The 27527-nt window shown below is 50.9% G+C and overlaps 2 protein-coding genes across 2 annotated transcripts; both read right to left on the reverse strand.

Annotated features, from left to right (window-relative positions):
* Nucleotides 1–2057: 2057 nt before the first annotated feature.
* On the reverse strand, nucleotides 2058–27114 carry cep63 (centrosomal protein 63). The gene is made up of 13 exons (XM_065009489.1): nucleotides 27059–27114; nucleotides 20930–21025; nucleotides 20291–20386; nucleotides 19358–19480; nucleotides 18562–18675; nucleotides 18087–18266; nucleotides 12327–12571; nucleotides 11177–11279; nucleotides 7800–7997; nucleotides 5723–5809; nucleotides 4671–4873; nucleotides 4177–4546; nucleotides 2058–2623 (listed from the first exon to the last, which is right to left on the reverse strand). Exons 2-13 carry the CDS (start codon nucleotides 21023–21025, stop codon nucleotides 2423–2425), a joined length of 2016 nt encoding a protein of 671 aa, XP_064865561.1. The 5' UTR covers nucleotides 27059–27114; the 3' UTR covers nucleotides 2058–2422.
* LOC135564616 (uncharacterized) lies at nucleotides 21309–27130 on the reverse strand. The gene is made up of 11 exons (XM_065009982.1): nucleotides 27059–27130; nucleotides 26550–26711; nucleotides 26342–26462; nucleotides 25124–26082; nucleotides 24581–25013; nucleotides 24226–24359; nucleotides 23074–23188; nucleotides 22626–22851; nucleotides 22290–22429; nucleotides 21930–22097; nucleotides 21309–21325 (listed from the first exon to the last, which is right to left on the reverse strand). Exons 1-11 carry the CDS (start codon nucleotides 27128–27130, stop codon nucleotides 21309–21311), a joined length of 2547 nt encoding a protein of 848 aa, XP_064866054.1.
* Nucleotides 27131–27527: the final 397 nt, after the last annotated feature.

Genomic DNA, 27527 nt, shown 5'->3' on the forward strand with positions numbered 1-27527 from the left:
ACTGGATATCTGGTGGAGGAGGTGTCTGGACTCTGGATGGTCAGAGGTGAGCTGTCTGTCTGGTCAGCTATTTGCAGTTAAGGTTAGGAGGAGTCTGGATGGACAGGAGGGTTAGGAGGTGTCTGGTTGGTCAGGAGGGTTAGGAGGTGTCTGATTGGTCAGGAGGTGTCTGGTTGGTCAGGAGGGTTAGGAGGTGTCTGGATGGTCAGGAGGTGTCTGGTTGGTCAGGAGGGTTAGGAGGTGTCTGGATGGTCAGGAGGGTTAGGAGGTGTCTGGATGGTCAGGAGGGTTAGGAGGTGTCTGGATAGCCAGGAGGGTTAGGAGGTGTCTGGATGGACAGGAGGGTTAGGAGGTGTCTGGATGGTCAGGAGGGTTAGGAGGTGCCTGGATGGACAGGAGGGTTAGGAGGTGTCTGGATGGTCAGGAGGGTTAGGAGGTGCCTGGATGGACAGGAGGGTTAGGAGGAGTCTGGATGGACAGGAGGGTTAGGAGGTATCTGGATGGTCAGGAGGGTTAAGGTTGGGAGGTGTCTGGTTGGTCAGGAGGGTTAGGAGGAGTCTGGATGGTCAGGAGGTGTCTGGTTGGTCAGGAGGGTTAGGAGGTGTCTGGATGTCAGGAGGGTTAGGAGGTGTCTGGATGGTCAGGAGGGTTAAGGTTAGGAGGTGTCTGGATGGTCAGGAGGGTTAGGACGAGTCTGGATGGACAGGAGGGTTAGGAGGTGTCTGGATGGTCAGGAGGGTTAGGAGGTGTCTGGATGGTCAGGAGGGCTAGGAGGTGTCTGGTTGGTCAGGAGGGTTAGGAGGTGTCTGGATGGTCAGGAGGGTTAGGAGGTGTCTGGATGGTCAGGAGGGTTAGGAGGTGTCTGGTTGGTCAGGAGGGTTAGGAGGTGTCTGGTTGGTCAGGAGGGTTAGGAGGTGTCTGGATGGTCAGGAGGGTTAAGGTTGGGAGGTGTCTGGTTGGTCAGGAGGGCTAGGAGGTGTCTGGTTGGTCAGGAGGTGTCTGGTTGGTCAGGAGGGTTAGGAGGTGCCTGGATGGACAGGAGGGTTAGGAGGTGTCTGGATGGTCAGGAGGGTTAGGAGGTGTCTGGTTGGTCAGGAGGGTTAAGGTTGGGAGGTGTCTGGGTGGTCAGGAGGGCTAGGAGGTGCCTGGATGGTCAGGAGGGTTAGGAGGTGCCTGGATGGTCAGGAGGGTTAGGAGGTGTCTGGATGGTCAGGAGGGTTAGGAGGTGTCTGGATGGTCAGGAGGGTTAGGTGGTGTCTGGTTGGTCAGGAGGGTTAAGGTTGGGAGGTGTCTGGTTGGTCAGGAGGGTTAAGGTTGGGAGGTGTCTGGTTGGTCAGGGGGGTTAAGGTTGGGAGGTGTCTGGATGGTCAGGAGGGTTAGGGTTGGGAGGTGTCTGGATGGTCAGGAGGGTTAGGAGGTGTCTGGTTGGTCAGGAGGGTTGGGAGGTGTCTGGGTGGCCAGGAGGGTTGGGAGGTGTCTGGATGGTCCGGAGGGTTAGGAGGTGTCTGCTTGGTCAGGAGGGTTGGGAGGTGTCTGGGTGGTCAGGAAGGTTAGGAGGTGTCTGGATGGTCAGGAAGGTTAAGGTTGGGAGGTGTCTGGATGGTCAGGAAGGTTAAGGTTGGGAGGTGTCTGGATGGTCAGGAAGGTTAAGGTTGGGAGGTGTCTGGATGGTCAGAGGGTTAAGGTTGGGAGGTGTCTGGATGGTCAGGAAGGTTAAGGTTGGGAGGTGTCTGGATGGTCAGGAAGGTTAAGGTTGGGAGGTGTCTGGTTGGTCAGGAGGGTTAAGGTTGGGAGGTGTCTGGTTGGTCAGGGGGGTTAAGGTTGGGAGGTGTCTGGATGGTCAGGAGGGTTAGGGTTGGGAGGTGTCTGGATGGTCAGGAGGGTTAGGAGGTGTCTGGTTGGTCAGGAGGGTTGGGAGGCGTCTGGGTGGCCAGGAGGGTTGGGAGGTGTCTGGATGGTCCGGAGGGTTAGGAGGTGTCTGCTTGGTCAGGAGGGTTGGGAGGTGTCTGGGTGGTCAGGAAGGTTAGGAGGTGTCTGGATGGTCAGGAAGGTTAAGGTTGGGAGGTGTCTGGATGGTCAGGAAGGTTAAGGTTGGGAGGTGTCTGGATGGTCAGGAAGGTTAAGGTTGGGAGGTGTCTGGATGGTCAGAGGGTTAAGGTTGGGAGGTGTCTGGATGGTCAGGAAGGTTAAGGTTGGGAGGTGTCTGGATGGTCAGGAAGGTTAAGGTTGGGAGGTGTCTGGATGGTCAGAGGGTTAAGGTTGGGAGGTGTCTGGATGGTCAGGAAGGTTAAGGTTGGGAGGTGTCTGGATGGTCAGAGGGTTAGGAGGTGTCTGGATGGTCAGGAAGGTTAAGGTTGGGAGGTGTCTGGTTGGTCAGGAGGGTTAAGGTTGGGAGGTGACTGGATGGTCAGGAAGGTGAAGGTTAGGAGGTGTCTGGATGGTCAGGAGGGTTAAGGTTGGGAGGTGTCTGGATGGTCAGGTATTTAGAAACGGTCCTGACATTGTCCTGTCTCATGCCCTGGATGTGAGCGTCTAGTCTCTGGAGCAGCTCCTGGGAGCGCAGGTTCTCCTCCTCCAGGTACCGGGAAGCCACCGAGCCAGCAGGGGAAGCCACACAGCGCTCCTGGAGAACAGGAGGTATTAGACACTATAAGGTTGCGCAATTCCGGTAAATTTCCTCAAATTACCAGTTTTTTTTTTTTCACATTATATTTTACTCCTCACTATACCAGCATTAGCTGGAAGATTCCAGGAATTTGGCGGGAATAAGCAGGAAATCCTCCAACTGGGAATTCTGGGAAAACTGGGAATTTGGAGAAGGTTTGTGATTTGAAACCCTAGACAGAGTATTATATTGCCGTACTAACTGAAGACTGAAAAGGAGATTATATCCTGTTTTTCCCCTCAATTACTCAAAATCTGCCTGTTATCGTCATCGTCAACTTTGACTAACATCACATTATATTTTACTCCTCACTATACCAGCATTAGTCTCCTAGTCGCTTAACGCTAGTCTCCTAGTCGCTTAACGTTAGTCTCCTAGTCGCTTAACGTTAGTCTCCTAGTCGCTTAACGTTAGTCTCCTAGTCGCTTAACGTTAGTCTCCTAGTCGCTAACATTAGTCTCTAGTCGCTAACGTTAGTCTCTAGTCGCTAACGTTAGTCTCCTAGTCGCCAACATTAGTCTCCTAGTCGCTAACGCTAGTCTCCTAAGTCGTTAGCTAACGCATTAGTCTCCTAGTCGCTTAACATTAGTCTCCTAGTCGCTTAACGTTAGTCTCCTAGTCGCTCAACATTAGTCTCCTAGTCGCTCAACATTAGTCTCCTAGTCGCTTAACGTTAGTCTCCTAGTCGCTTAACGTTAGTCTCCTAGTCGCTTAACGTTAGTCTCCTAGTCGCTTAACGCTAGTCTCCTAGTCGCTTAACGTTAGTCTCCTAGTCGCTTAACGCTAGTCTCCTAGTCGCTTAACGTTAGTCTCCTAGTCGCTTAACGTTAGTCTCCTAGTCGCTCAACGCTAGTCTCCTAGTCGCTTAACGTTAGTCGCTTAACTCTAGTCTCCTAGTCGCTAGTCGCTAACGTTAGTCTCCTAGTCGCTTAACGCTAGTCTCCTAGTCGCTTAACGCTAGTCTCCTAGTCGCTTAACATTAGTCTCCTAGTCGCTCAACATTAGTCTCCTAGTCGCTTAACGCATTAGTCTCCTAGTCGCTTAACATTAGTCTCCTAGTCGCTTAACATTAGTCTCCTAGTCGCTCAACATTAGTCTCCTAGTCGCTTAACGTTAGTCTCCTAGTCGCTCAACGTTAGTCTCCTAGTCGCTCAACGTTAGTCTCCTAGTCGCTTAACGTTAGTCTCCTAGTCGCTTAACGTTAGTCTCCTAGTCGCTCAACATTAGTCTCCTAGTCGCTCAACATTAGTCTCCTAGTCGCTTAACGTTAGTCTCCTAGTCGCTCAACATTGGTCTCCTTGTCGCTTAACGTTAGTCGCTTAAGAACTGCACTTGTCTTTTCTTACGGACTTTTTTGACAGCAGCTTCACCGAGGAAAAGTCTGTAAGTGTCTCTGGATAAGAGCGTCTGCTAAATGACTAACATGTTTCTTAACAGAGCAGCTGTATATAGTAACCACGTGAGTCTGGCAGAGTGAGTGTATCTACATCGTCACTGACATGTAGCCTCACCGTGTTCAGTATGTCTTGACTGGCCTGCAGGTGTAGAGCCTCCTCTGAATTGGACAACTGGCCCTCAGCACCACCAGGTGCAGAGACAGGTAGAGGTGCAGGTCCATTAGGAACACAGACGAGGGCTGAGGCTGTCCCCCGGGCTAGTCTGCTTTCTCTACAGGACGAGGAGGAGGAGGAAGAGGAGGCTGAGACGGGCCTGTGGTCCAGGGTCTGTCCGTGGTGTCTGTGAGGGGAGGAGGAGGAGAGTGCCTCCAGCTGTTGGAGGAGACGCTGGATCTCCTCTTCGTAGTGCGAGGTGTTCTCCTGCATCCTGGCCTCCATGGCTAAGATCTCCTCTCTGTGTCTCTGTTGCAGTTCCTCTTCACTCCTACAGCAGGTGCAACACTGAGGTTCACTAAACATTAGCGGAGAACACAAAGCATAATTCACCAGGCTTTGTGTGACCTGAGTGAGACTGCAGTGTGTGTGTTTGTCTGTCTACTGTAGCCTACCCATCTTGTGTTTGTCGTGGACCGGCCCTGGACTGGTTGTGTAGCAGGGATCTGTCTAGCTTGTCCTGCCAGGTTTGTGTAGAGGCCTCCAGGCGAGCTCTCACCTCCGCCAACTCCTGTCTCATCTGCCTGTTCTCCTGCTCCAAGCTACTCAGAGACGATACATAGCTCTCTCTCAGAGAGGCCAGGCAAGGGTCCCCTTTCTGTAGGGGGTGAAGGAGAGAGATTGAAGAGGGCAAGAAAGATATTGAAAGATATTGAAAGATAATGAAAGATAATGGAAGATATTGACAGATAATGAAAGATAATGAAAGATATTGAAAGATAATGAAAGATATTGAAAGATAATGGAAGATATTGAAAGCCCAGCCCGCAGCCCGTCTGGTGTTCAACCTTCCCAAGTTCTCTCACGTCACCCCGCTCCTCCGCTCCCTCCACTGGCTTCCAGTTGAAGCTCGCATCCGCTACAAGACCATGGTGCTTGCCTACGGAGCTGTGAGGGGAACGGCACCTCAGTACCTCCAGGCTCTGATCAGGCCCTACACCCAAACAAGGGCACTGCGTTCATCCACCTCTGGCCTGCTCGCCTCCCTACCACTGAGGAAGTACAGTTCCCGCTCAGCCCAGTCAAAACTGTTCGCTGCTCTGGCCCCCCAATGGTGGAACAAACTCCCTCACGACGCCAGGACAGCGGAGTCAATCACCACCTTCCGGAGACACCTGAAACCCCACCTCTTTAAGGAATACCTAGGATAGGATAAAGTAATCCTTCTCACCCCCCCCCTTAAAAGATTTAGATGCACTATTGTAAAGTGGCTGTTCCACTGGATGTCTTAAGGTGAACGCACCAATTTGTAAGTCGCTCTGGATAAGAGCGTCTGCTAAATGACTTAAATGTAAATGTAAATGTAAATGAAAGATAATGAAAGATATTGAAAGATAATGAAAGAGAATGAAAGATAATGAAAGATAATGAAAGATACACCAGGACTAAAGGGGACATATACAGTAGATTTGGACAACGTTCCAAAGAAGTACAAATCAGTCCAGACCATAGTTGACCTCGACTCCACTCTCTCCAGCAGATCATTCAGATGTTGGTTCTCAATCTTCAGAGTTTCCAGCTGCACCTGAGTCACCTGGATGGAATAGAGTAACAGAGCCACTGGCATAAGTAGTTATTACTAACATTTCTAAGTGTGATTTATGAGTAGTATATTACCTCAGGTTAGCAACACATATATTCTAAGTGATTTTCAAATGGGTCTTTCTCTATTCTGATTGGTTTATACTGTTCAATTCAACTTCAACCTCAAATTATTTCCTGCATTTCAAATCCATTTCCTGGCACTCGTTTGAAATCATTTTCACACTGCCTGCACGATACAGGCAAAGCTGTATTAGCTAGCTTTCTAACTCAGTACATTTATTAGCTAGCTAGCCAGCTAACTTGAGATTAGCATTAGCGGCTAACATGATTTAGCTAACTCAGTACATGTATTAGCTAGCTAGCCAGCTAACTTGAGATTAGCATTAGCGGCTAACATGATTTAGCTAACTCAGTACATTCATTAGCCAGCTAGCCAGCGGGGTGAGACCGGGATGCAGTTTAAGCCCCACCCGATTCAATATATATATATATCAATGAATTGGCGAGGGCACTATAACAGTCTGCAGTACCCGGCCTCAGCCTACTAGAATCTGAAGTCAAATGTCTACTGTTTGCTGATGATCTGGTGCTTCTGTCCCCAACCAAGGAGGGCCTACAGCAGCACCTAGATATTCTGCACAGATTCTGCCAGACCTGGGCCCTGACAGTAAATCTCAGTAAGACCAAAATAATGGTGTTCCAAAAAAGGTCCAGTTGCCAGGCCCACAAATACAAATTCCAGCTAGACACCGTTGCCCTAGAGCACATAAAAAAACGATACATACCTCGGCCTAAACATCAGCGCCACAGGTAACTTCCAAAAGCTGTGAACGATCTGAGAGACAAGGCAAGAAGGGCCTTCTACTCCATCAAAATTAACATAACATTTGTCATCCCAATAAGGATCTGGCTAAATATACTTGAATCAGATATAGAACCCATTGCCCTTTATGGTTGTGAGGTCTGGGGTCAGCTCACCAACCAAGAATTCACAAAATGGGACAAACACCAAATTGAGACTCTGCATGCAGAACTCTGCAAAAACATCTGTGTACAATTTGGCCCTCAACAGACAGCACACAGTGAAAGAAAAGCTGACCACTGTGACCGACTCAAAATTAAGGAAAGCTTTGACTATGCACAGACTCAGTGAGCATGGTCTTGCCATTGAGAAAGGCCGCTGTAGGCAGACCTGGCTCACAAGAGAAGACAGGCTATGTGCACACTGCCCACAAAATGAGATGGAAACTGAGCTGCACTTCCTACCCAAGAAGACTCAAGGCTGTCATCGCTGCAAATGGTGTTTCAACAAAGTACTGAGTTAAAGGTTCTGAATACTATTTCAGTTCATGATAATAAAAAAATATCTGTTAAAATGTGCTAACATTTCTAAAAACCTGTTTTTGCTTTGTCATTATGGAGTATTGTGATGTCATTATGGGGTATTGTGATGTCATTATGGAGTATTGTGATGTCATTATGGAGTATTGTGATGTCATTATGGAGTATTGTGATGTCATTATGGGGTATTGTGATGTCATTATGGGGTATTGTGATGTCACTGTGGGGTATTGTGATGTCATTGTGGGGTATTGTGATGTCATTGTGGGGTATTGTGATGTCATTATGGGGTATTGTGATGTCATTATGGGGTATTGTGTGTAGATTGATGAGGATTGTTTTTTAATAAGGCTGTAACAAAATGTGGAAAAAGTCAAGGTGTCTGAATACACTGTATACATGTACAGTAGCTCCATCATTTGCTCAGATGCTATCACTACTGCCACCTTATGGACTGAAGTGAAGAAAGATAAGAGAGTAACCAGAGATCACTAGTCCACAATAGCTTGCAATTTACAGGCTAATGATTTCTACAGACAGCCCCCCCCCTTGGTAGACCATTTAAGAGGAGGGTTACTATTTGTTGTAATTGTGTACAATCTTTCTTTTAAGACTCCCTTCACCCTGGTGGACCTCACCTTGAGCTCAGCCGCCCGGCGCTCTGCCCTCTCCACCTCGCCACTTAGCTGGCGCTCCATGCTGGAGGCGGAGCCACTGAGGGTGGCGATGGTAATGTCACGCTGGTGCAGTTCATTGGTCATCTGGGACACCTCCTTCCTCATGCCCTCCACCTCCCAGCAGCGCGTCTGCTCCGCCCTCGCCAGCTCCTCACGCAGCTATAATAGAACGGAATGTAAATAGGACTGTCCTGTCGTTATGTGCTCATTAAACATCCTGGTATTTCCCATCTATTGGCCAGCCACTGAAAACGACCACCGCATGCTACAACTGGACGAATCGTGACTTAAGATAATGTTATTGAAAGCTTCGACAGAGGCTAAGTACAGGTAAATATGTTTTAATACTCCTGTCTGGTGTGGCTTCAGCACGGAACAGGGTTGAGTTTGTCTGGTCGGGCTTCAGCACGGAACAGGATTGAGTTTGTCTGGTGGAGCTTCAGCACGGAACAGGGTTGAGTTTGTCTGGTCGGGCTTCAGCACGGAACAGGGTTGAGTTTGTCTGGTGGGGCTTCAGCACGGAACAGGATTGAGTTTGTCTGGTGGGGCTTCAGCACGGAACAGGGTTGAGTTTGTCTGGTGGGGCTTCAGCACGGAACAGGTTGAGTTTGTCTGGTGGGGCTTCAGCACGGAACAGGGTTGAGTTTGTCTGGTGGGGCTTCAGCACGGAACAGGATTGAGTTTGTCTGGTGGGGCTTCAGCACGGAACAGGGTTGAGTTTGTCTGGTGGGGCTTCAGCACGGAACAGGATTGAGTTTGTCTGGTGGGGCTTCAGCACGGAACAGGGTTGAGTTTGTCTGGTCGGGCTTCAGCACGGAACAATGCTCTTGTAGTGTGCGATGTACAACGACAAGTGTTGAGAACAGTGATCAGCCATTGAGATGAGACTGCAGACGTTGTTAGAATCCCAGAGGTGTGGTGTCTGGATGGACAGGAGGGTTACAACTCTGAAGAGGTGTCTGGATGGTCAGGAGGGTTAGGAGGTGTCTGGATGGTCAGGAGGTGTCTGGATGGTCAGGAGGGTTAGGAGGTGTCTGGATGGTCAGGAGGGTTAGGAGGTGTCTGGTTGGTCAGGAGGGTTAGGAGGTGTCTGGATGGTCAGGAGGGTTAGGAGGTGTCTGGATGGTCAGGAGGGTTAGGAGGTGTCTGGATGGTCAGGAGGGTTAGGAGGTGTCTGGATGGTCAGGAGGGTTAGGAGGTGTCTGGATGGTCAGGAGGGTCTGGATGGTCAGGAGGGTTAGGAGGTGTCTGGTTGGTCAGGAGGGTTAGGAGGTGTCTGGATGGTCAGGAGGGTTAAGGTTAACATGGAGAATCCTCCTGACCAATGGTCAGGAAGGTTGTAGTGTGTGACCCTCCGTCTCTGCATCAGGAGGGTTACGCAGGTGTACGTTGCAAGACAACAAAACTACAGGGAAGTTTCATGGTGAGGAGGCTCTGGATGTTAGTATTTTGAGGGTCATGTAGTGTGTCTGCATTACCAGTTTCAGGGTTAGGAGGTGTCTGACCCCACTGGTCAGGAGGGTCACTGCCAGGTGTCTGGACCCTGGTCCATGCCACTTACTGTGGGACCCTGGTCAGGGGGTTAGGAGGTGTCTGGTCACTGGTCAGGAGGGTGGGACCCTGGTGTCTGGATGGTCACTGGAGGGTGGGACCCTGGTCCATGTCTGGATGTTTCACCTCAGTTACAGAGGTGTCTGGATGGTCAGGAGGGTTGGAGGTGTCTGGATGGTCAGCCACTTACTGTGGGACCCTGGTCTGCCATGGTCAGGAGGGTCACTGCCAGGTGTGTGGGATGGTCACTGCCAGGGTTACTGGGGACCCTGGTCACTGCCACTTACTGTGGGACCCTGGTCCATGCCAGGGTTACTGTGGGACCCTGGATGCCACTTACTGTGGGACCCTGGTCAAGCCATCTTTACTGTGGGACCCTGGTCACTGCCACATCATTTGGGACCCTGGTCACTGCCACTTACTGTGGGACCCTGGTCCATGTCACTTACTGTGGGACCCTGGTCCATGTCACACTGTGGGACCCTGGTCCATGCTGTGGGACCCTGGTCCATGTCATTACTGTGGGACCCTGGTCCATGTCACCACTTTGGGACCCTGGTCCATGCCACTTACTGTGGGACCCTGGTCACTGTCACTTACAGTGGGACCCTGGTCACTGTCACTTACTGTGGGACCCTGGTCACTGCCACTTACTGTGGGACCCTGGTCCATGTCACTTACTGTGGGACCCTGGTCCATGCCATACTGTGGGACCCTGGTCCATGTCACTTACTGTGGGACCCTGGTCCATGCCACTTACTGTGGGACCCTGGTCCATGCCACTTACTGTGGGACCCTGGTCACATGTCACTTACTGTGGGACCCTGGTCACTGTCACTTACTGTGGGACCCTGGTCCATGTCACTTACTGTGGGACCCTGGTCCATGTCACTTACTGTGGGACCCTGGTCCATGTCACTTACTGTGGGACCCTGGTCCATGCCACTTACTGTGGGACCCTGGTCCATGTCACTTACTGTGGGACCCTGGTCCATGTCACTTACTGTGGGACCCTGGTCACTGCCACTTACTGTGGGACCCTGGTCACTGCCACTTACTGTGGGACCCTGGTCCATGCCACTTACTGTGGGACCCTGGTCCATGCCACTTACTGTGGGACCCTGGTCCATGTCACTTACTGTGGGACCCTGGTCCATGTCACTTACTGTGGGACCCTGGTCACTGCCACTTACTGTGGGACCCTGGTCCATGCCACTTACTGTGGGACCCTGGTCACTGCCACTTACTGTGGGACCCTGGTCCATGCCACTTACTGTGGGACCCTGGTCCATGTCACTTACTGTGGGACCCTGGTCCATGCCACTTACTGTGGGACCCTGGTCCATGTCACTTACTGTGGGACCCTGGTCACTGCCACTTACTGTGGGACCCTGGTCACTTCCACTTACTGTGGGACCCTGGTCACTGCCACTTACTGTGGGACCCTGGTCACTGCCACTTACTGTGGGACCCTGGTCCATGTCACTTACTGTGGGACCCTGGTCCATGCCACTTACTGTGGGACCCTGGTCCATGTCACTTACTGTGGGACCCTGGTCACTGCCACTTACTGTGGGACCCTGGTCCATGTCACTTACTGTGGGACCCTGGTCACTGCCACTTACTGTGGGACCCTGGTCCATGCCACTTACTGTGGGACCCTGGTCCATGCCACTTACTGTGGGACCCTGGTCCATGCCACTTACTGTGGGACCCTGGTCCATGTCACTTACTGTGGGACCCTGGTCACTGCCACTTACTGTGGGACCCTGGTCCATATCACTTACCCGTTTCACCTCAGTTACAGAGCGACTCCTCTCTTCCTTGATATGCTTTAGCTCCGTTTCTCTCGTGACCAACTCTCCTCTCTGTCTGCTCATGGTCTCCAGTCTGAGGAGAGAAGACATGTTTCACTATGGGCACATAGGGTTTTTGTGGTTGTTGTAAAAACATCAAATTGTGATGCATATAAACTGATACCAGGCTGCAGTATGACAACAAATTGTGATGCATATAAACTGATACCAGGCTGCAGTATGACGACAAATTGTGATGCATATAAACTGATAACAGGCTGCAGTATGACGACAAATTGTGATGCATATAAACTGATACCAGGCTGCAGTATGACGACAAATTGTGATGCATATAAACTGATACCAGGCTGCAGTATGACGACAAAGCAGATGTTGTTCCTTCATCAACCAAACTGTCACACAGATGGATGCAGATTGACTACATGATAAAACAGAGGACCCACAATTCAACAACGTTTAGTTGGAATATTTTTTTAACAACTCGTTACGTAAACTTTTCAACCTTAACACGATTAATTCAACACGAGTGTAAAATGAAAGACAACATGGCGGTGTTGTTAAATGGACTCAATTCACACATGGTGCTAATAGACTTTATTCAGACAATTTACAAATGAAGTGGGAGACATGGTGCAGTCAATCAGTCAGCCAATCAGACAGTCAGCCAACCAGTCAGTCAGTCAGTCAGCCAACCAGTCAATCAGTCAGCCAATCAGACAGTCAGCCAACCAGTCAGTCAGTCAGCCAATCAGACAGTCAGCCAATCAGACAGTCAGTCAGTCAGACAGTCAGCCAACCAGTCAGCCAATCAGACAGTCAGCCAACCAGTCAGTCAGTCAGACAGTCAGCCGGTCAGTCATTTAGACAGTCAAGCCAGTCAACCATTTGGTCATACAGTTAACCAGACAACCAGTCGGTAATTTAGTCACAGTCAACCAACCAGTCAGACAGTCAGCCAACCAGTCAGACAACCAGTCAGTCATTTAGTCACAGTCAACCAACCAGTCAGACAGTCAGCCAACCAGTCAGTCATTTAGTCACAGTCAACCAACCGGTCAGTCAGTCAACCAACCAGTCAGTCAACCAGTCAGTCAACCAACCGGTCAGTCAGTCAGATCACCTGTCTCTGAGTCTGGCCAGTTCAGTCTTCAGGTGGACCTCACAGGCCTGGGCAGAGTGTAGCTTGGTGGTAGTCTTCTCTAGGTCCTGTCTGAGGAGCTGTAGTCCTGAGCCACCTCTCCCCTGGGCTCCTAGACACTCCTCTAGAGACTGGATGACTTCTTCTTTAGCCTGCAGGGCCCTGGTCAGCTTGGACAGGTCATTACAGAACTGCTGCTTTTGCCCCTCCTTCTCCTCTGTCAGCACCTGCAGGGGGGAGCAGAGTGAACCCCCAGTCTATGAACCAGTCTACAACACCAAAACCCACAGTCTATGAATCAGTCTACAACAACAAAACCCACAGTCTATGAATCAGTCTATGAACCAGTCTATAACAACAAAACCCATAGTCTATGAATCAGTCTACAACAACAAACCCACAGTCTATGAATTTGTCTACAACAACAAACCCACAGTCTATGAATCAGTCTACAACAACAAAACCCACCGTCTATGAATCAGTCTACAACAACAAACCCAGTCTATAAGCCAGTCTATGAACCAGTCTACAACACCAAACCCACTGTCTATGAATCAGTCTATAACAACAAAACCCACGGTCTATGAATCAGTCTATAACAACAAAACCCACCGTCTATGAATCAGTCTATAAGCAGGTTTATGAATCAGTCTATGAATCAGTCTACAACACCAAACCCACAGTCTATAAGCCAGTCTATAAGCAGGTTTATGAATCAGTCTATAAGCCAGTCTATGAACCAGTCTACAACACCACACCCACTGTCTATAAGCCAGTCTATGAACCAGTGTACAACACCAAACCTACAGTCTAAGTACCAGTCTACAACACCAAACCCAGTCTATAAGCCAGTCTATGAACCAGTCTACAACACCAAACCCACAGTCTATAAGCCAGTCTATAAGCAGGTCTATGAACCAGTCTACAACACCAAACCCACAGTCTATAAGCCAGTCTATGAACCAGTATACAACACCAAACCCACAGTCTATAAGCCAGTCTACAACACCAAACCTACAGTCTATAAGCCAGTCTATGAACCAGTCTACAACACCAAACCTACAGTCTATGAGCCAGTCTAGGAACCAGTCTACAACACCAAACCCACAGTCTATAAGCCAGTCTATAAGCAGGTCTATGAATCAGTCTATAAGCCGGTCTATGAACCAGTCTACAACACCAAACCCACTGTCTATAAGCCAGTCTATAAGCAGGTCTATGAATCAGTCTATAAGCAGGTCTATGAACCAATCTATAAGCAGGTCTATGAACCAGTCTATAAGCCGGTCTATGAACCAGTCTACAACACCAAACCCACTGTCTATAAGCCAGTCTATAAGCAGGTCTATGAATCAGTCTATAAGCAGGTCTATGAACCAATCTATAAGCAGGTCTATGAATCAGTCTATAAGCCAGTCTATGAACCAGTCTACAACACCAAACCCACTGTCTATAAGCAGGTCTGAATCAGTCTATAAGCAGGTCTATGGACCAGTCTATAAGCCAGTCTATGAACCAGTCTACAACACCAAACCCACAGTCTATAAGCCAGTCTATAAGCAGGTCTATGAATCAGTCTATAAGCCAGTCTATAAGCAGGTCTATGAATCAGTCTATAAGCCAGTCTATAAGCCAGTCTATGAACCAGTCTACAACACCAAACCTACAGTCTATAAGCCAGTCTATGAACCAGTCTACAACACCAAACCCACAGTCTATAAGCCAGTCTATGAACCAGTCTATAAGCAGGTCTATGAATCAGTCTATAAGCCAGTCTATAAGCAGGTCTATAAATCAGTCTATAAGCCAGTCTATAAGGAGGTCTATGAACCAGTCTATAAGCCAGTCTATAAGCAGGTCTATGAATCAGTCTATAAGCCAGTCGATAAGCAGGTCTATGAATCAGTCTATAAGCAGGTCTATGAACCAGTCTATAAGCAGGTCTATGAATCAGTCTATAAGCCAGTCTATAAGCAGGTCTATGAATCAGTCTATAAGCAGGTCTATGAATCAGTCTATAAGCCAGTCTATAATAAGTCCAGTCTATAAGCAGTCTATGAACCAGTCTACAACACCAAACCCACAGTCTATAAGCCAGTCTATGAACCAGTCTACAACTATAAGCCCAAACTATAAACAGTCTATAAGCCAGTCTATGAACCAGTCTATAAGCAGGTCTATGAATCAGTCCAAACCCACAGTCTATAAGCCAGTCTATGAACCAGTCTATAAGCAGGTCTATGAATCAGTCTATAAGCCAGTCTATAAGCAGGTCTATGAATCAGTCTATAAGCCAGTCTATGAATCAGGTCTATGAACCAGTCTATAAGCAGGTCTATGAGCCAGTCTATAAGCAGGTCTATGAATCAGTCTATAAGCCAGTCTATAAGCAGGTCTATGAATCAGTCTATAAGCAGGTCTATGAACCAGTCTATAGCCAGCTATAAGGTCTATGAACCATGAATCAGTCTATATAAGCCAGTCTATAAGCAGGTCTATGAATCAGTCTATAAGCAGGTCTATGAATCAGTCTATAAGCCAGTCTAAAAGCAGGTCTATGAATCAGTCTATAAGCCAGTCTAAAAGCAGGTCTATGAATCAGTCTATAAGCCAGTCTATAAGCAGGTCTATGAACCAGTCTATAAGCCAGCAGGTCTATGAATCAGTCTATAAGCAGTCTATAGAGGTCTATAAGCAGGTCTATGAATCAGTCTATAAGCAGGTCTATGAATCAGTCTATAAGCCAGTCTATAAGCAGTTATATGAACCAGTCTATAAGCAGGTCTATGAACCAGTCTATAAGCAGGTCTATGAATCAGTCTATAAGCAGGTCTATGAATCAGTCTATAAGCCAGTCTATAAGCAGGTCTATGAATCAGTCTATAAGCCAGTCTATAAGCAGTCTATGAACCAGTCTATAAGCAGGTCTATGAATCTATGAATCAGTCTATAAGCAGGTCTATGAATCAGTCTATAAGCCAGTCTATAAGCCAGTCTATGAATCAGTCTATAAGCCAGTCTATAAGCAGGTCTATGAACCAAGTCTATAAGCAGGTCTATGAATCAGTCTATAAGCCAGTCTATAAGCAGGTCTATGAATCAGTCTATAAGCAGGTCTATGAAGCAGGTCTATGAAGTCTAAAAGCAGGTCTATGAATCAGTCTATAAGCCAGTCTAAAAGCAGGTCTATGAATCAGTCTATAAGCCAGTCTATAAGCAGGTCTATGAACCAGTCTATAAGCAGGTCTATGAATCAGTCTATAAGCCAGTCTATAAGCAGGTCTATGAATCAGTCTATAAGCCAGTCTATAAGCAGGTCTATGAATCAGTCTATAAGCAGTTATATGAACCAGTCTATAAGCAGGTCTATGAACCAGTCTATAAGCAGGTATATGAATCAGTCTATAAGCAGGTCTATGAATCAGTCTATAAGCCAGTCTATAAGCCAGTATATGAATCAGTCTATAAGCAGGTCTATGAATCAGTCTATAAGCCAGTCTATAAGCCAGTCTATGAATCACTCTATAAGCCAGTCTATAAGCAGGTCTATAAGCAGGTCTATAAGCAGGTATATGAATCAGTCTATAAGCCAGTCTATAAGCAGGTCTATGAATCAGTCTATAAGCCAGTCTATAAGCCAGTCTATGAATCAGTCTATAAGCAGGTCTATGAATCAGTATATAAGCCAGTCTATAAGCAGGTCTATGAATCAGTCTATAAGCCAGTCTATAAGCCAGTCTATAAGCCAGTCTATGAATCAGTCTATGAATCAGTCTATAAGCCAGTCTATGAATCAGTCTATAAGCCAGTCTATAAGCAAGTCTATAAGCCAGTCTATAAGCAGGTCTATGAATCAGTCTATAAGCCAGTCTATAAGCCAGTCTATGAATCAGTCTATAAGCCAGTCTATAAGCAGGTCTATGAATCAGTCTATAAGCCAGTCTATAAGCCAGTATATGAATCAGTCTATAAGCAGGTCTATGAATCAGTCTATAAGCCAGTCTATGAATCACTCTATAAGCCAGTCTATAAGCAGGTCTATAAGCAGGTCTATAAGCAGGTCTATGAATCAGTCTATAAGCCAGTCTATAAGCCAGTCTATAAGCAGGTCTATGAATCAGTCTATAAGCCAGTCTATGAATCAGTCTATAAGCAGGTCTATGAATCAGTATATAAGCCAGTCTATAAGCAGGTCTATGAATCAGTCTATAAGCCAGTCTATAAGCCAGTCTATAAGCCAGTCTATGAATCAGTCTATAAGCCAGTCTATAAGCCAGTCTATGAATCAGTCTATAAGCCAGTCTATAAGCAGGTCTATGAATCAGTCTATAAGCCAGTCTATAAGCCAGTCTATGAATCAGTCTATAAGCCAGTCTATAAGCAGGTCTATGAATCAGTCTATAAGCCAGTCTATAAGCAGGTCTATGAATCAGTCTATAAGCCAGTCTATAAGCCAGTCTATGAATCAGTCTATAAGCCAGTCTATAAGCCAGTCTATGAATCAGTCTATAAGCCAGTCTATAAGCAGGTCTATGAATCAGTCTATAAGCCAGTCTATAAGCCAGTCTATGAATCAGTCTATAAGCCAGTCTATAAGCCAGTCTATGAATCAGTCTATAAGCCAGTCTATAAGCAGGTCTATGAATCAGTCTATAAGCTATGGTCTAATATCATGTTATTTTTCATTCACACCAATCTGCAGCGTCTTTGGTTTACAACAACCGTGCATTTCACACCACTGTCTCATCTCGTCGTCTATTCCTGACTGTAACATCAATCACAGAGACCTGCACCTGGCTGGCACTGACTGTCTATTTCAAGAAAACTGTCCGTCTCAGGTCTGCCAACAGGCACCGGGTTCCCCCTCCCTCCCTCCTCCCTCCCTCCCTCCCAGGTCTGCCAACAGGCACCGGGTACCCTCCCTCCTCCCTCCCTCCCTCCCTCCCTCCCTCCCAGGTCTGCCAACAGGCACCGGGTTCCCCCCTCCCTCCCTCCCTCCCTCCCAGGTCTGCCAACAGGCACCGGGTTCCCCCTCCCCTCCCTCCCTCCCTCCCTCCCTCCCTCCCAGGTCTGCCAACAGGCACCGGGTTCCCCCTCCCTCCCTCCCTCCCAGGTCTGCCAACAGGCACCGGGTTCCACCTCCCTCCCTCCCTCCCTCCCTCCCAGGTCTGCCAACAGGCACCGGGTTCCCCCTCCCTCCCTCTCAGGTCTGCCAACAGGCACCGGGTTCCCCCTCCCAGGTCTGCCAACAGGCACCGGGTTCCCCCCTCCTCCCCTCCCTCCCTCCCTCCCAGGTCTGCCAACAGGCACCGGGTTCCCCCTCCCTCCCTCCCTCCCAGGTCTGCCAACAGGCACCGGGTTCCACCTCCCTCCCTCCCTCCCTCCCTCCCAGGTCTGCCAACAGGCACCGGGTACCCCTCCTCCCTCCCTCCCTCCCAGGTCTGCCAACAGGCACCGGGTTCCCCCTCCCTCCCAGGTCTGCCAACAGGCACCGGGTTCCCCTCCCCTCCCTCCCTCCCTCCCTCCCAGGTCTGCCAACAGGCACCGGGTTCCCCCTCCCTCCCTCCCTCCCAGGTCTGCCAACAGGCAGGTTCCCCCTCCCTCCCTCCCAGGTCTGCCAACAGGCACCGGGTTCCCCCCTCCCTCCCTCCCTCCCTCCCTCCCTTCCAGGTCTGCCAACAGGCACCGGGTTCCCCCTCCCTCCCTCTCTCTCTCCCTCTCTCCCTCCCTCCAGGCTCCTACATGCTGTCCCCTCCTGGGCTCTCCCCTCAGCTGCTCCTGGAGGTGTCTGAGTCGTTCCAGCTCCAGTTCCTGGGAGTGCAGTGTATCCTGGGCCCTCTCCAACTGACCCCTCAGCCTCTGCAGATCTGCCTGCCCGGCACGCCCTCCTCCTGGGTCCTGTAGCCACGCTGCACCCTGGGACTGGAAGAGGAGGTACAGCAGAGTGTAGCTCATTTCAGGATATTTTGAAAGTGTGGTGGGGGGGTAATTTTCCTATAAAGTCATAAGGCTCCTTAATTCTAATGTCAACAGTAGTCTTCAGTGTTCACATATGTAGAATAACAGTAAATCTCTCGATGAGACAAGTGATGATAGAAGATTAGAGGGGAATCAGCGTCAAGGTCACGACCCTGTAAATTGTGATGTAAAACTATCTGTACATTTTTTGTACAACACAACATATATTAAATAGTAAAGTCCCTGGTTGCTAAGTTACCTTCATATTAGTGAACTGCTCTGCCAGACCCTTCCTCTGGGTCTCCAGGGACGACACCTGCTTCTGGTACTGCATCCTCTGGTTCTCCCACTCCGCTGACCTCTGACGGAACTCCTGATGAACACAACACGGAGGTCAGGGGTCAAAAACAACACAGAGGTCAGGGTATCAACACAACACAGAGGTCAGGGATGAACACAACACAACACAGAGGTCAGGGATGAACACAACACAACACAGAGGTCAGGGGTCAACACAACACAGAGGTCAGGGGTCAACACAACACAGAGGTCAGGGGTCAACACAACACAGAGGTCAGGGGTCAACACAACACAGAGGTCAGGGATGAACACAACATAGAGGTCAGGGATGAACACAACACAGAGGTCAGGGATGAACACAACACAGAGGTCAGGGGTCAACACAACACAGAGGTCAGTGGTCAACACAACACAGAGGTCAGTGGTCAACACAACACAGAGGTCAGTGGTCAACACAACACAGAGGTCAGTGGTCAACACAACATAGAGGTCAGGGATGAACACAACACAGAGGTCAGGGATGAACACAACACAGAGGTCAGGGGTCAACACACAGCTAGGGAACAGCAGAGGGTGTCAAAAGGATCAGGTCCTTCTTGTCCGATATAATGTTATTGGTTAGGATCTTAAAAGAAGGTCAAACTGATGATCACTCCTTCTCTGACAAAATGTCTACATACTGTACGTCCCCAGGAGGTGTCCAGGAGCACCGGGAACACTGGTCCATAGCTTCTGAGAAAAGAACCAGGCCGTACCTCTATCTTTCCATTGAGGCGGGTCACCTCTGTCCTGTCCTCCTCTCGGCTCTTGGCTCCTTCACGAGACTCCTTCAGCTGTTTACTCTGAAGCTTCTGGTAGCTGTGTTTCAGCTTAGACAACTGGAGGGAGGGAGGGAGAGAGAGAGGAGACATGGGAATGGTGTGGCTTGATTCATGCAGCTCTCTGTACACATTAAGACTAGACTGGGTTTCACCCGTACTATGTAAGTACCTTGAGCATACGGAAAATGGATATTATTGGTTCTCTAATTTAGAGTAAAGACAGATAGACAGACAGACAGATACCCAGACAGACTGACAGACAGATAGACAGACGGACAGACTGACAGACTGACAGATAGGTAGACAGACTGACAGACAGACGGACAGACAGATAGGTAGACAGACTGACAGACAGACGGACAGACTGACAGACAGACAGGTAGACAGACTGACAGACAGATAGGTAGACAGACTGACAGACAGACAGATAGGTAGACAGACTGACAGAAAGACAGACAGATAGGTAGACAGACGGACAGACTGACAGATAGGTAGACAGACGGACAGACTGACAGACAGATAGGTAGACAGACTGACAGACAGACGGACAGACTGACAGACAGACAGGTAGACAGACTGACAGACAGATAGGTAGACAGACTGACAGACAGACAGATAGGTAGACAGACTGACAGACAGACAGATAGGTAGACAGGCGGACAGAAAGACAGACAGACTGACAGATAGGTAGACAGACGGACAGACTGACAGACAGACAGGTAGACAGACTGACAGACAGACAGGTAGGTTGACAGACAGACTGACAGACAGATAGGTAGACAGACGGACAGACTGACAGGTAGGTAGACAGGCTGACAGACAGACCGACACCGTCTTTGTGTTGCACTAACTCGCTCACTAACGTACCTCATCTTTGACACGCTGCAGTTGTTCCTCATATTTAATGACCAGCTCTTGCTTCCCTGTCTGGACCTCATTTAGCTGCTTGCGGAGCAACCCGGCCTGTGGGAAGATAAACAGGCAATAAGGGCTCGTGTCAAGAGAACCCGGTAGGCAGGCTGCATTCACAGCTACAAAACACACGTTAGGAAGAAACGCTGTCGTGCAGCAATGCATGTTAAATTAAAACAAACTTGTTGTAGTAGTCACAGAATTGTTCCAATGTTGTGTCTTGATGTATCGGACCTCATCTCTAGTGTAAGTTCTCACCAACAACAACATGACAGCCTTCGCAGTTCATTCCATTAGTGTGTTTTTCTTCTGGGAGATTAGCATTCAAGCTCAGTTTTAGGCCCCACACCTTTATGTTGACGGAGACTGACGGAAAGCTGAACACCACAGTTACATGCAGCAGAAAGGTTGCAAAAATCGAATTAGCAGGTTTTCCAGAAATCCTGGTTGAAGGATTCCAATGTATTTTATATTTTATTTATTTTGCTTATTCCAATTATCTTCTAAACAGGATTTCTAGAAAACTGGAGAATTTAGGGAAAATTAAGAGAGTTTTGCAATCCTACTTCCACATAGCCTCTCAGTCTAGTTCACCTGCATCAGCTCTTTCTCCACTACCACTTTCAACAACCGACAGCCAGTGTTCTGCAGGTCTAACAGTGAAACTATAGCCACTGTCACTTTGTACATCTTCCACAGGGTATAAAAGGCAAGGAGTGAGACATCAGGAGTTAAAACAGAGATTATATATACTGCCTTCAGAAAGTATTCACACCCCTTGACTTTTTCCCACATTTTGTTGTGTTACAGCCTGAATTTAAAATAGATTAAATTAAGATGTTGTAACTGATCTACATACAATACCCCATAACGTCAAAGTGGAATTATGTTTAAACTTTCTTTTTTTTTTTTTACAAAAGAATAGAAATGCAAAGCTGAAATGTCTTGAGTCAATAAGTATTCAACCTCTTTGTTATGTCTTTGTCAAGCCTAAATAAGTTCAGGAGTAAACATGTGCTTAATAAGTCACATAATAAGTAACATGGACTCACTCTGTGTTCAATAATAGTGTTTATCATGATTTTTCAATGACTACCTCAACTCTGTACCCCACACATACAATTATCTGTAAGGTCCCTCAGTCGAGCAGTGAACTTCAAACACAGATTCAACCACAAAGACCAGGGAGGTTTTCCAATGCCTCACAAAGAAGGGCACCTATTGGTAGATGGGCAAAAATAAAAAACAAAGCAGACATTGAATATCCCTTTGTGGTTGAATCCATGTTCGAAATTCACTTCGAAATTCACCACCTTCAAGATAATTGTATGTGTGGGGTACAGAGATGAGGGACCTTCCAGATAATTGTATGTGTGGGGTACAGAGATGAGGGACCTTCCAGATAATTGTATGTGTGGGGTACAGAGATGAGGGACCTTCCAGATAATTGTATGTGTGGGGTACAGAGATGAGGGACCTTCCAGATAATTGTATGTGTGGGGTACAGAGATGAGGGACCTTCCAGATAATATGTGTGGGGTACAGAGATGAGGGACCTTCCAGATAATATGTGTGGGGTACAGAGATGAGGGACCTTCCAGATAATTGTGAGAGCAGGGGGAGTCTGAGATGGGGGTGTGAGAGCAGGGGGTGGGGATGAGGTGTGTGCAGGGGGAGTCTGAGATGGGGGGTGAGCAGGGGGAGTCTGGAGATGGGGGTGTGAGCAGGGGGAGTCTGGGGATGGGGGTGTGAGCAGGGGAGTCTGGAGATGGGGGTGTGAGCAGGGGGAGTCTGGGGATGGGGGTGTGAGCAGGGGAGTCTGGAGATGGGGGTGTGAGCAGGGGGAGTCTGGAGATGGGGGTGTGAGCAGGGGGAGTCTGGAGATGGGGGTGTGAGCAGGGGGAGTCTGGGGATGGGGGTGTGAGCAGGGGAGTCTGGAGATGGGGGTGTGAGCAGGGGGAGTCTGGGGATGGGGGTGTGAGCAGGGGGAGTCTGGAGATGGGGGTGTGAGCAGGGGAGTCTGAGGGGATGAGATGGGGGTGTGAGCAGGGGGAGTCTGGAGATGGGGGTGTGAGCAGGGGAGTCAGGGGGAGTCTGGAGATGGGGTGTGAGCAGGGGGAGTCTGGAGATGGGGGTGTGAGCAGGGGGAGTCTGGGGATGGGGGTGTGAGCAGGGGAGTCTGGAGATGGGGGTGTGAGCAGGGGGAGTCTGGAGATGGGGGTGGGGGAGTCTGGAGATGGGGGGGGAGTCTGGAGATGGGGGTGTGAGCAGGGGGAGTCTGGAGATGAGCAGGGGAGTCTGGAGGGGGTGTGAGCAGGGGAGTCTGGAGATGGGGATGGGGTGAGCAGGGGAGTCTGGAGATGAGGGGGTGAGCAGGGAGTCTGGAGATGGGGGTGTGAGCAGGGGAGTCTGGAGATGGGGGTGTGAGCAGGGGAGTCTGGAGATGAGCAGGGGAGGGGGTGTGAGCAGGGGAGTCTGGAGATGTGAGCAGGGGAGGGGGTGTGAGCAGGGGGAGTCTGGAGATGGGGGTGTGAGCAGGGGGAGTCTGGAGATGGGGGTGGGCAGGGAGGGGAGTCTGGAGATGGGGGTGTGAGCAGGGGGAGTCTGGAGATGGGGGTGTGAGCAGGGGGAGTCTGGGATGAGCAGGGGGAGTCTGGAGGGGGTGTGAGCAGGGGGAGTCAGGGGGAGTCTGGAGATGGGGGTGTGAGCAGGGGGAGTCTGGGGATGGGGGTGTGAGCAGGGGAGTCTGGAGATGGGGGTGTGAGCAGGGGAGTCTGGAGATGGGGGGAGCAGGGAGTGGAGATGGGGGGTGAGCAGGGGGAGTCTGGAGATGGGGGTGTGAGCAGGGGGAGTCTGGAGATGGGGGTGTGAGCAGGGGAGTCTGGAGATGGGGGTGTCTGGAGAGGGGGTGTGGGGAGTCTGGAGATGGGGGTGTGAGCAGGGGAGTCTGGAGATGGGGGGTGTGAGCAGGGGGAGTCTGGAGATGGGGGTGTGAGCAGGGGGAGTCTGGAGATGGGGGTGTGAGCAGGGGGAGTCTGGAGATGGGGGTGAGCAGGGGAGTCTGGAGAGGGGAGTCTGGAGATGGGGGTGTGAGCAGGGGAGTCTGGAGATGGGGGGTGTGAGCAGGGGGAGTCTGGAGATGGGGGTGTGAGGGGGAGTCTGGAGATGGGGGGTGAGCAGGGGAGTCTGGAGATGGGGGTGTGAGCAGGGAGTCTGGAGATGGGGGTGTGAGCAGGGGAGTCTGGAGATGGGGGTGTGAGCAGGGGAGTCTGGAGATGGGGGTGTGAGCAGGGGGAGTCTGGGGATGGGGGTGTGAGCAGGGGAGTCTGGAGATGGGGGTGTGAGCAGGGGAGTCTGGAGATGGGGGTGTGAGCAGGGGAGTCTGGAGATGGGGGGTGTGAGCAGGGGGAGTCTGGAGATGGGGGTGTGAGCAGGGGGAGTCTGGAGATGGGGGTGTGAGCAGGGGAGTCTGGAGATGGGGGGTGTGAGCAGGGGAGTCTGGAGATGGGGGTGTGAGGGGGTGTGAGCAGGGGGAGCAGCAGGGGAGTCTGGAGATGGGGGTGTGAGCAGGGGGAGTCTGGAGATGGGGGTGTGAGCAGGGGGAGTCTGAGAGATGGAGATGGGGGTGTGAGCAGGGGAGTCTGGAGATGGGGGTGTGAGCAGGGGAGTCTGGAGATGGGGGTGTGAGCAGGGGAGTCTGGAGGGAGTCTGGAGATGGGGGTGTGAGCAGGGGGAGTCTGGAGAGAGCAGGGGGAGTCTGGAGATGGGGGTGTGAGCAGGGGGAGTCTGGAGATGGGGGTCTGGAGGGGAGTCTGGAGATGGGGGTGTGAGCAGGGGGAGTCTGGAGATGGGGGTGTGAGCAGGGGGAGTCTGGAGATGGGGGTGTGAGCAGGGGAGTCTGGAGATGGGGGTGTGAGCAGGGGGAGTCTGGAGATGGGGGTGTGGAGCATGGGGGGGGGAGTCTGGAGAGTCTGGGGGGTGTGAGCAGGGGAGTCTGGAGATGGGGGTGTGAGCAGGGGGGAGTCTGGAGATGGGGGGGGGGGAGTCTGGAGAGCAGGGGGAGTCTGGAGATGGGGGTGTGAGCAGGGGGAGTCTGGAGATGGGGGTGTGAGCAGGGGGAGTCTGGGGAGTCAGGGGGAGTCTGGAGATGGGGGTGTGAGCAGGGGGAGTCTGGAGATAGGGGGAGTCTGGAGATGGGGGTGAGCAGGGGGAGTCAGATAAGGGGGATCTATGCAGTCTGAGAACCGTGAGCAGGGGGAGTCTGGAGATGGGGGTGTGAGCAGGGGGAGTCTGGAGATGGGGGTTCCTGGAGATTTGGTCTATGAGGGGGTTTCTGGTCTGAGAGGGGTGTGAGCAGGGAGTCTGGAGATGGGGGTGTGAGCAGGGGGAGTCTGGAGATGGGGGTGTGAGCAGGGGGAGTCTGCCTGTGAGCAGGGGGAGTCCGTCCTCTTATGGGGGGTTCAGTCTGGAGATGGGGGTGTGAGCAGGGGGGAGTCTGGAGATGAGGGGGAGTCTGGAGATTTGTGGGGGTGTGAGCAGGGGGAGTCTGGGGATCAGGGGAGTCCTGGAGATGGGGGTGTGAGCAGGGGGAGTCTGGGGATGGGGTGTGAGCAGGGGGAGTCTGGGGATGGGGGTGTGAGCAGGGGGAGTCTGGAGATGGGGTGTGAGCAGGGGGAGTCTGGGAGATGGGGGTGTGAGCAGGGGGAGATTTCTGGAGATTTTCTGAAGGGGGAGTCTGGAGATTGAGGTCTTAAAGGGGGAAGGGGAGTCTGGAGATGGGGGTGTGACAGGGGGAAGGATGGGGGGGGTGACAACATAGATATCTTGGGGGTGTGAGCAGGGGGAGTCAATGATGGGGTGTGAGCAGGGAGTCTGGAGATGGGGGTTGACTCTGGAGATATTAGAAGTCTGGGAGATGGGGGGTAGCTGAGCAGGGGGAGTCTGGAGATGGGGGTGTGAGCAGGGGGAGTCTGGAGATGGGGGTGTCTTCAGGGGGAGTCTAGATGGGGGTGTGAGCAGGGGGAGTCTGGAGATGGGGGTGTGAGCAGGGGGAGTCTGGAGATTGTGAGCAGGGGGAGTCTGGAGATGAGCAGGGGGAGTCTGGAGATGGGGGGTGTGAGCAGGGGAAAGGCATGAGCAGGGGAGTCTGGAGATGGGGGTGTGAGCAGGGGGATCTGTGAGCAGGGGGAGTCTGGAGATGGGGGTGTGAGCAGGGGAGTCTGGAGATGGGGGTGTGAGCAGGGGGAGTCTGGAGATGGTGAGCAGGGGGAGTTGAGAGAGCAGGGGAGTCTGGATGGGGGGTGGAGCAGGGAGTCCAGAAGCAGGGGGAGTCTGGAGATGGGGGGTGTGAGCAGGGGGAGTCTGGAGATGGGGGTGGAGCAGGGGGAGTCTGGAGATGGGGGTGTCAGGGGGAGTCTGGAACAGGGGAGTCTGGGGATGGGGTGTGCAGGGGAGTCTGGGATGGGGGTGTAAATGAGCAGGGGGAGTCTGGAGATGGGGGTATGAGCAGGGGATTAGTCTGGGAGATGGGGTGTTGAGATGGGGGTTGAGCAGGGGGAGTCTGGAGATGGGGGGTGAGCAGGGGGAGTCATGAGCGACAGTTAGATAGAGTCTGTCCATCTGGAGATCAGGAGTCTGGAGATGGGGGTGTGAGCAGGGGGAGCAGATGGGTTTTGATGGGGGTGTGAGCAGGGGGAGTCTGGGGATGGGGGTGTGAGCAGGGGAGTCTGGAGACGAGCAGGGGGAGTCTGGAGATGGGGGTGTGAGCAGGGGGAGTCTGAGATGGGGTGACAAAGTCTTGTTAGCCAACCAGATTGTATCTAAATGTATTGACTGTCAGCTAGCTAGCTTGCCAGACAATTCAGTCTGGAGATTTTTGTTTGTTTGTGAGCAGGGGGAGTCTGGAGAGTTAACGTTAGCTGGAGACTAAAGCAGGGGGAGTCAGATGGGGGTGTGAGCAGGAGTCTGGAGATGGGGGTGTGAGCAGGGGGAGTCTTATGACATTACATGGAGCAGGGGGAGTTGGGATGGGGGTGTGAGCAGGGGAGTCACTAAACGAGCTAGCATGGGGTGTGAGCAGGGGGAGTCTGGAGATGGGGGTTAGCAGGGGAGTCTTGAGCAGGGGAGTCTGGAGATGGGGGTGTGAGCAGGGGGACGACAAAAAAACTAGCAGGGGAGTCTGGAGATGGGGGTGTGAGCAGGGGAGTCTAATAACTAGTCTGGAGATGGGGGTGTGAGCAGGGGAGTCTGGAGATGGGGGTGTGAGCAGGGGGAGTCTGAGATGGGGGTGTGAGCAGGGGGAGTATGGGGGGTAGGGGGAGTCTGGAGATGGGGGGTGTGCAGGGGGAGTCTGGGATGGGGGTGTGAGCAGGGGAGTCTGGAGATGGGGGTGTGAGCAGGGGGAGTCTGGGGATGGGGGTGTGAGCAGGGGGAGTCTGGAGATAGTGAGCAAGTCTGGAGATTGAGCAGGGGGTCAATATGAGCAGGGGAGTCTATTAGAGTCTAATTTGATTGTGACAGGGGGAGTCTGGAGATGGGGTGTGAGCAGGGGGAGTCTGGAGATGGGGGTGTGGAGGGGATGGAGGGGGTGTGAGCAGGGGGAGTCTGGAGATGGGGGTGTGAGCAGGGGGAGTCTGAGATAAGCAGGGGAGTCTGGAGATTAGTCTAGATGGGGGTGTGAGCAGGGGAGTCTGGAGATACAATAATGATACTGCACAACCGTACCTCCGAGTTCCTTTGGTCTATGAGGTTTCTGGCTGAGAGGAGCTCCTCTTCTCCGCTGTGCAACAGTGGCATGGATCTCTGCCTAGTCCTCAGTTCACCATGATGTTGTCTCATCAGCTCCTGCAGCTCGGGAGCGTGAGGACAGAGCTGGGAAGGGCGGAGCAGGACAACATTTATTTTCTGAAATGCTTGAGGTTTAAAAAAAAAAAAAACAACAACATAGATATCTTCCAATGCATAGTTACTCCTATTAGAACTAAAGGTAGCTGCTCGTATCTGGTCATGGTCTTGCAGAGATCCCAAAAAGGCATCCATCTCTAGTAATTGGCTTCTAACCGGTTTACATGGTCCCTGTAAATAAAACCATGAACGTATGACTCGTGATTAGGACTGGGAAGCTACTTTGAAATTCGCATTACATGAGCGACAGTTAGATAGCTATCAGTTAGCAGTCCATCATCAGTACTGT

The sequence above is a fragment of the Oncorhynchus nerka genome, linkage group LG25, assembly GCF_034236695.1.
Source record: "Oncorhynchus nerka isolate Pitt River linkage group LG25, Oner_Uvic_2.0, whole genome shotgun sequence".
Lineage (NCBI taxonomy): Eukaryota > Metazoa > Chordata > Actinopteri > Salmoniformes > Salmonidae > Oncorhynchus > Oncorhynchus nerka.

Coding starts and splice junctions, on each gene's coding strand:
- cep63 (XM_065009489.1), bottom strand. CDS start 21,025: ATGTACAAAGTGACAGTGGCTATAGTTTCACTGTTAGACCTGCAGAAC. Junction 12,572..18,086: donor AGCCCAGGAGGGGACAGCAT/GTAGGAGCCTGG, acceptor TCCCCCCTGCAG/GTGCTGACAGAGGAGAAGGA. Junction 4,874..5,722: donor TGGAGTCGAGGTCAACTATG/GTCTGGACTGAT, acceptor CACCCCCTACAG/AAAGGGGACCCTTGCCTGGC.
- LOC135564616 (XM_065009982.1), bottom strand. CDS start 27,130: ATGCCACTGTTGCACAGCGGAGAAGAGGAGCTCCTCTCAGCCAGAAAC. Junction 26,463..26,549: donor ACACCCCCATCTCCAGACTA/GTTATTAGACTC, acceptor CCCCATCTCCAG/ACTCCCCTGCTCAAGACTCC. Junction 26,083..26,341: donor CCCAACTCCCCCTGCTCCAT/GTAATGTCATAA, acceptor CCCCATCTCCAG/ACTCCCCCTGCTCGTCTCCA.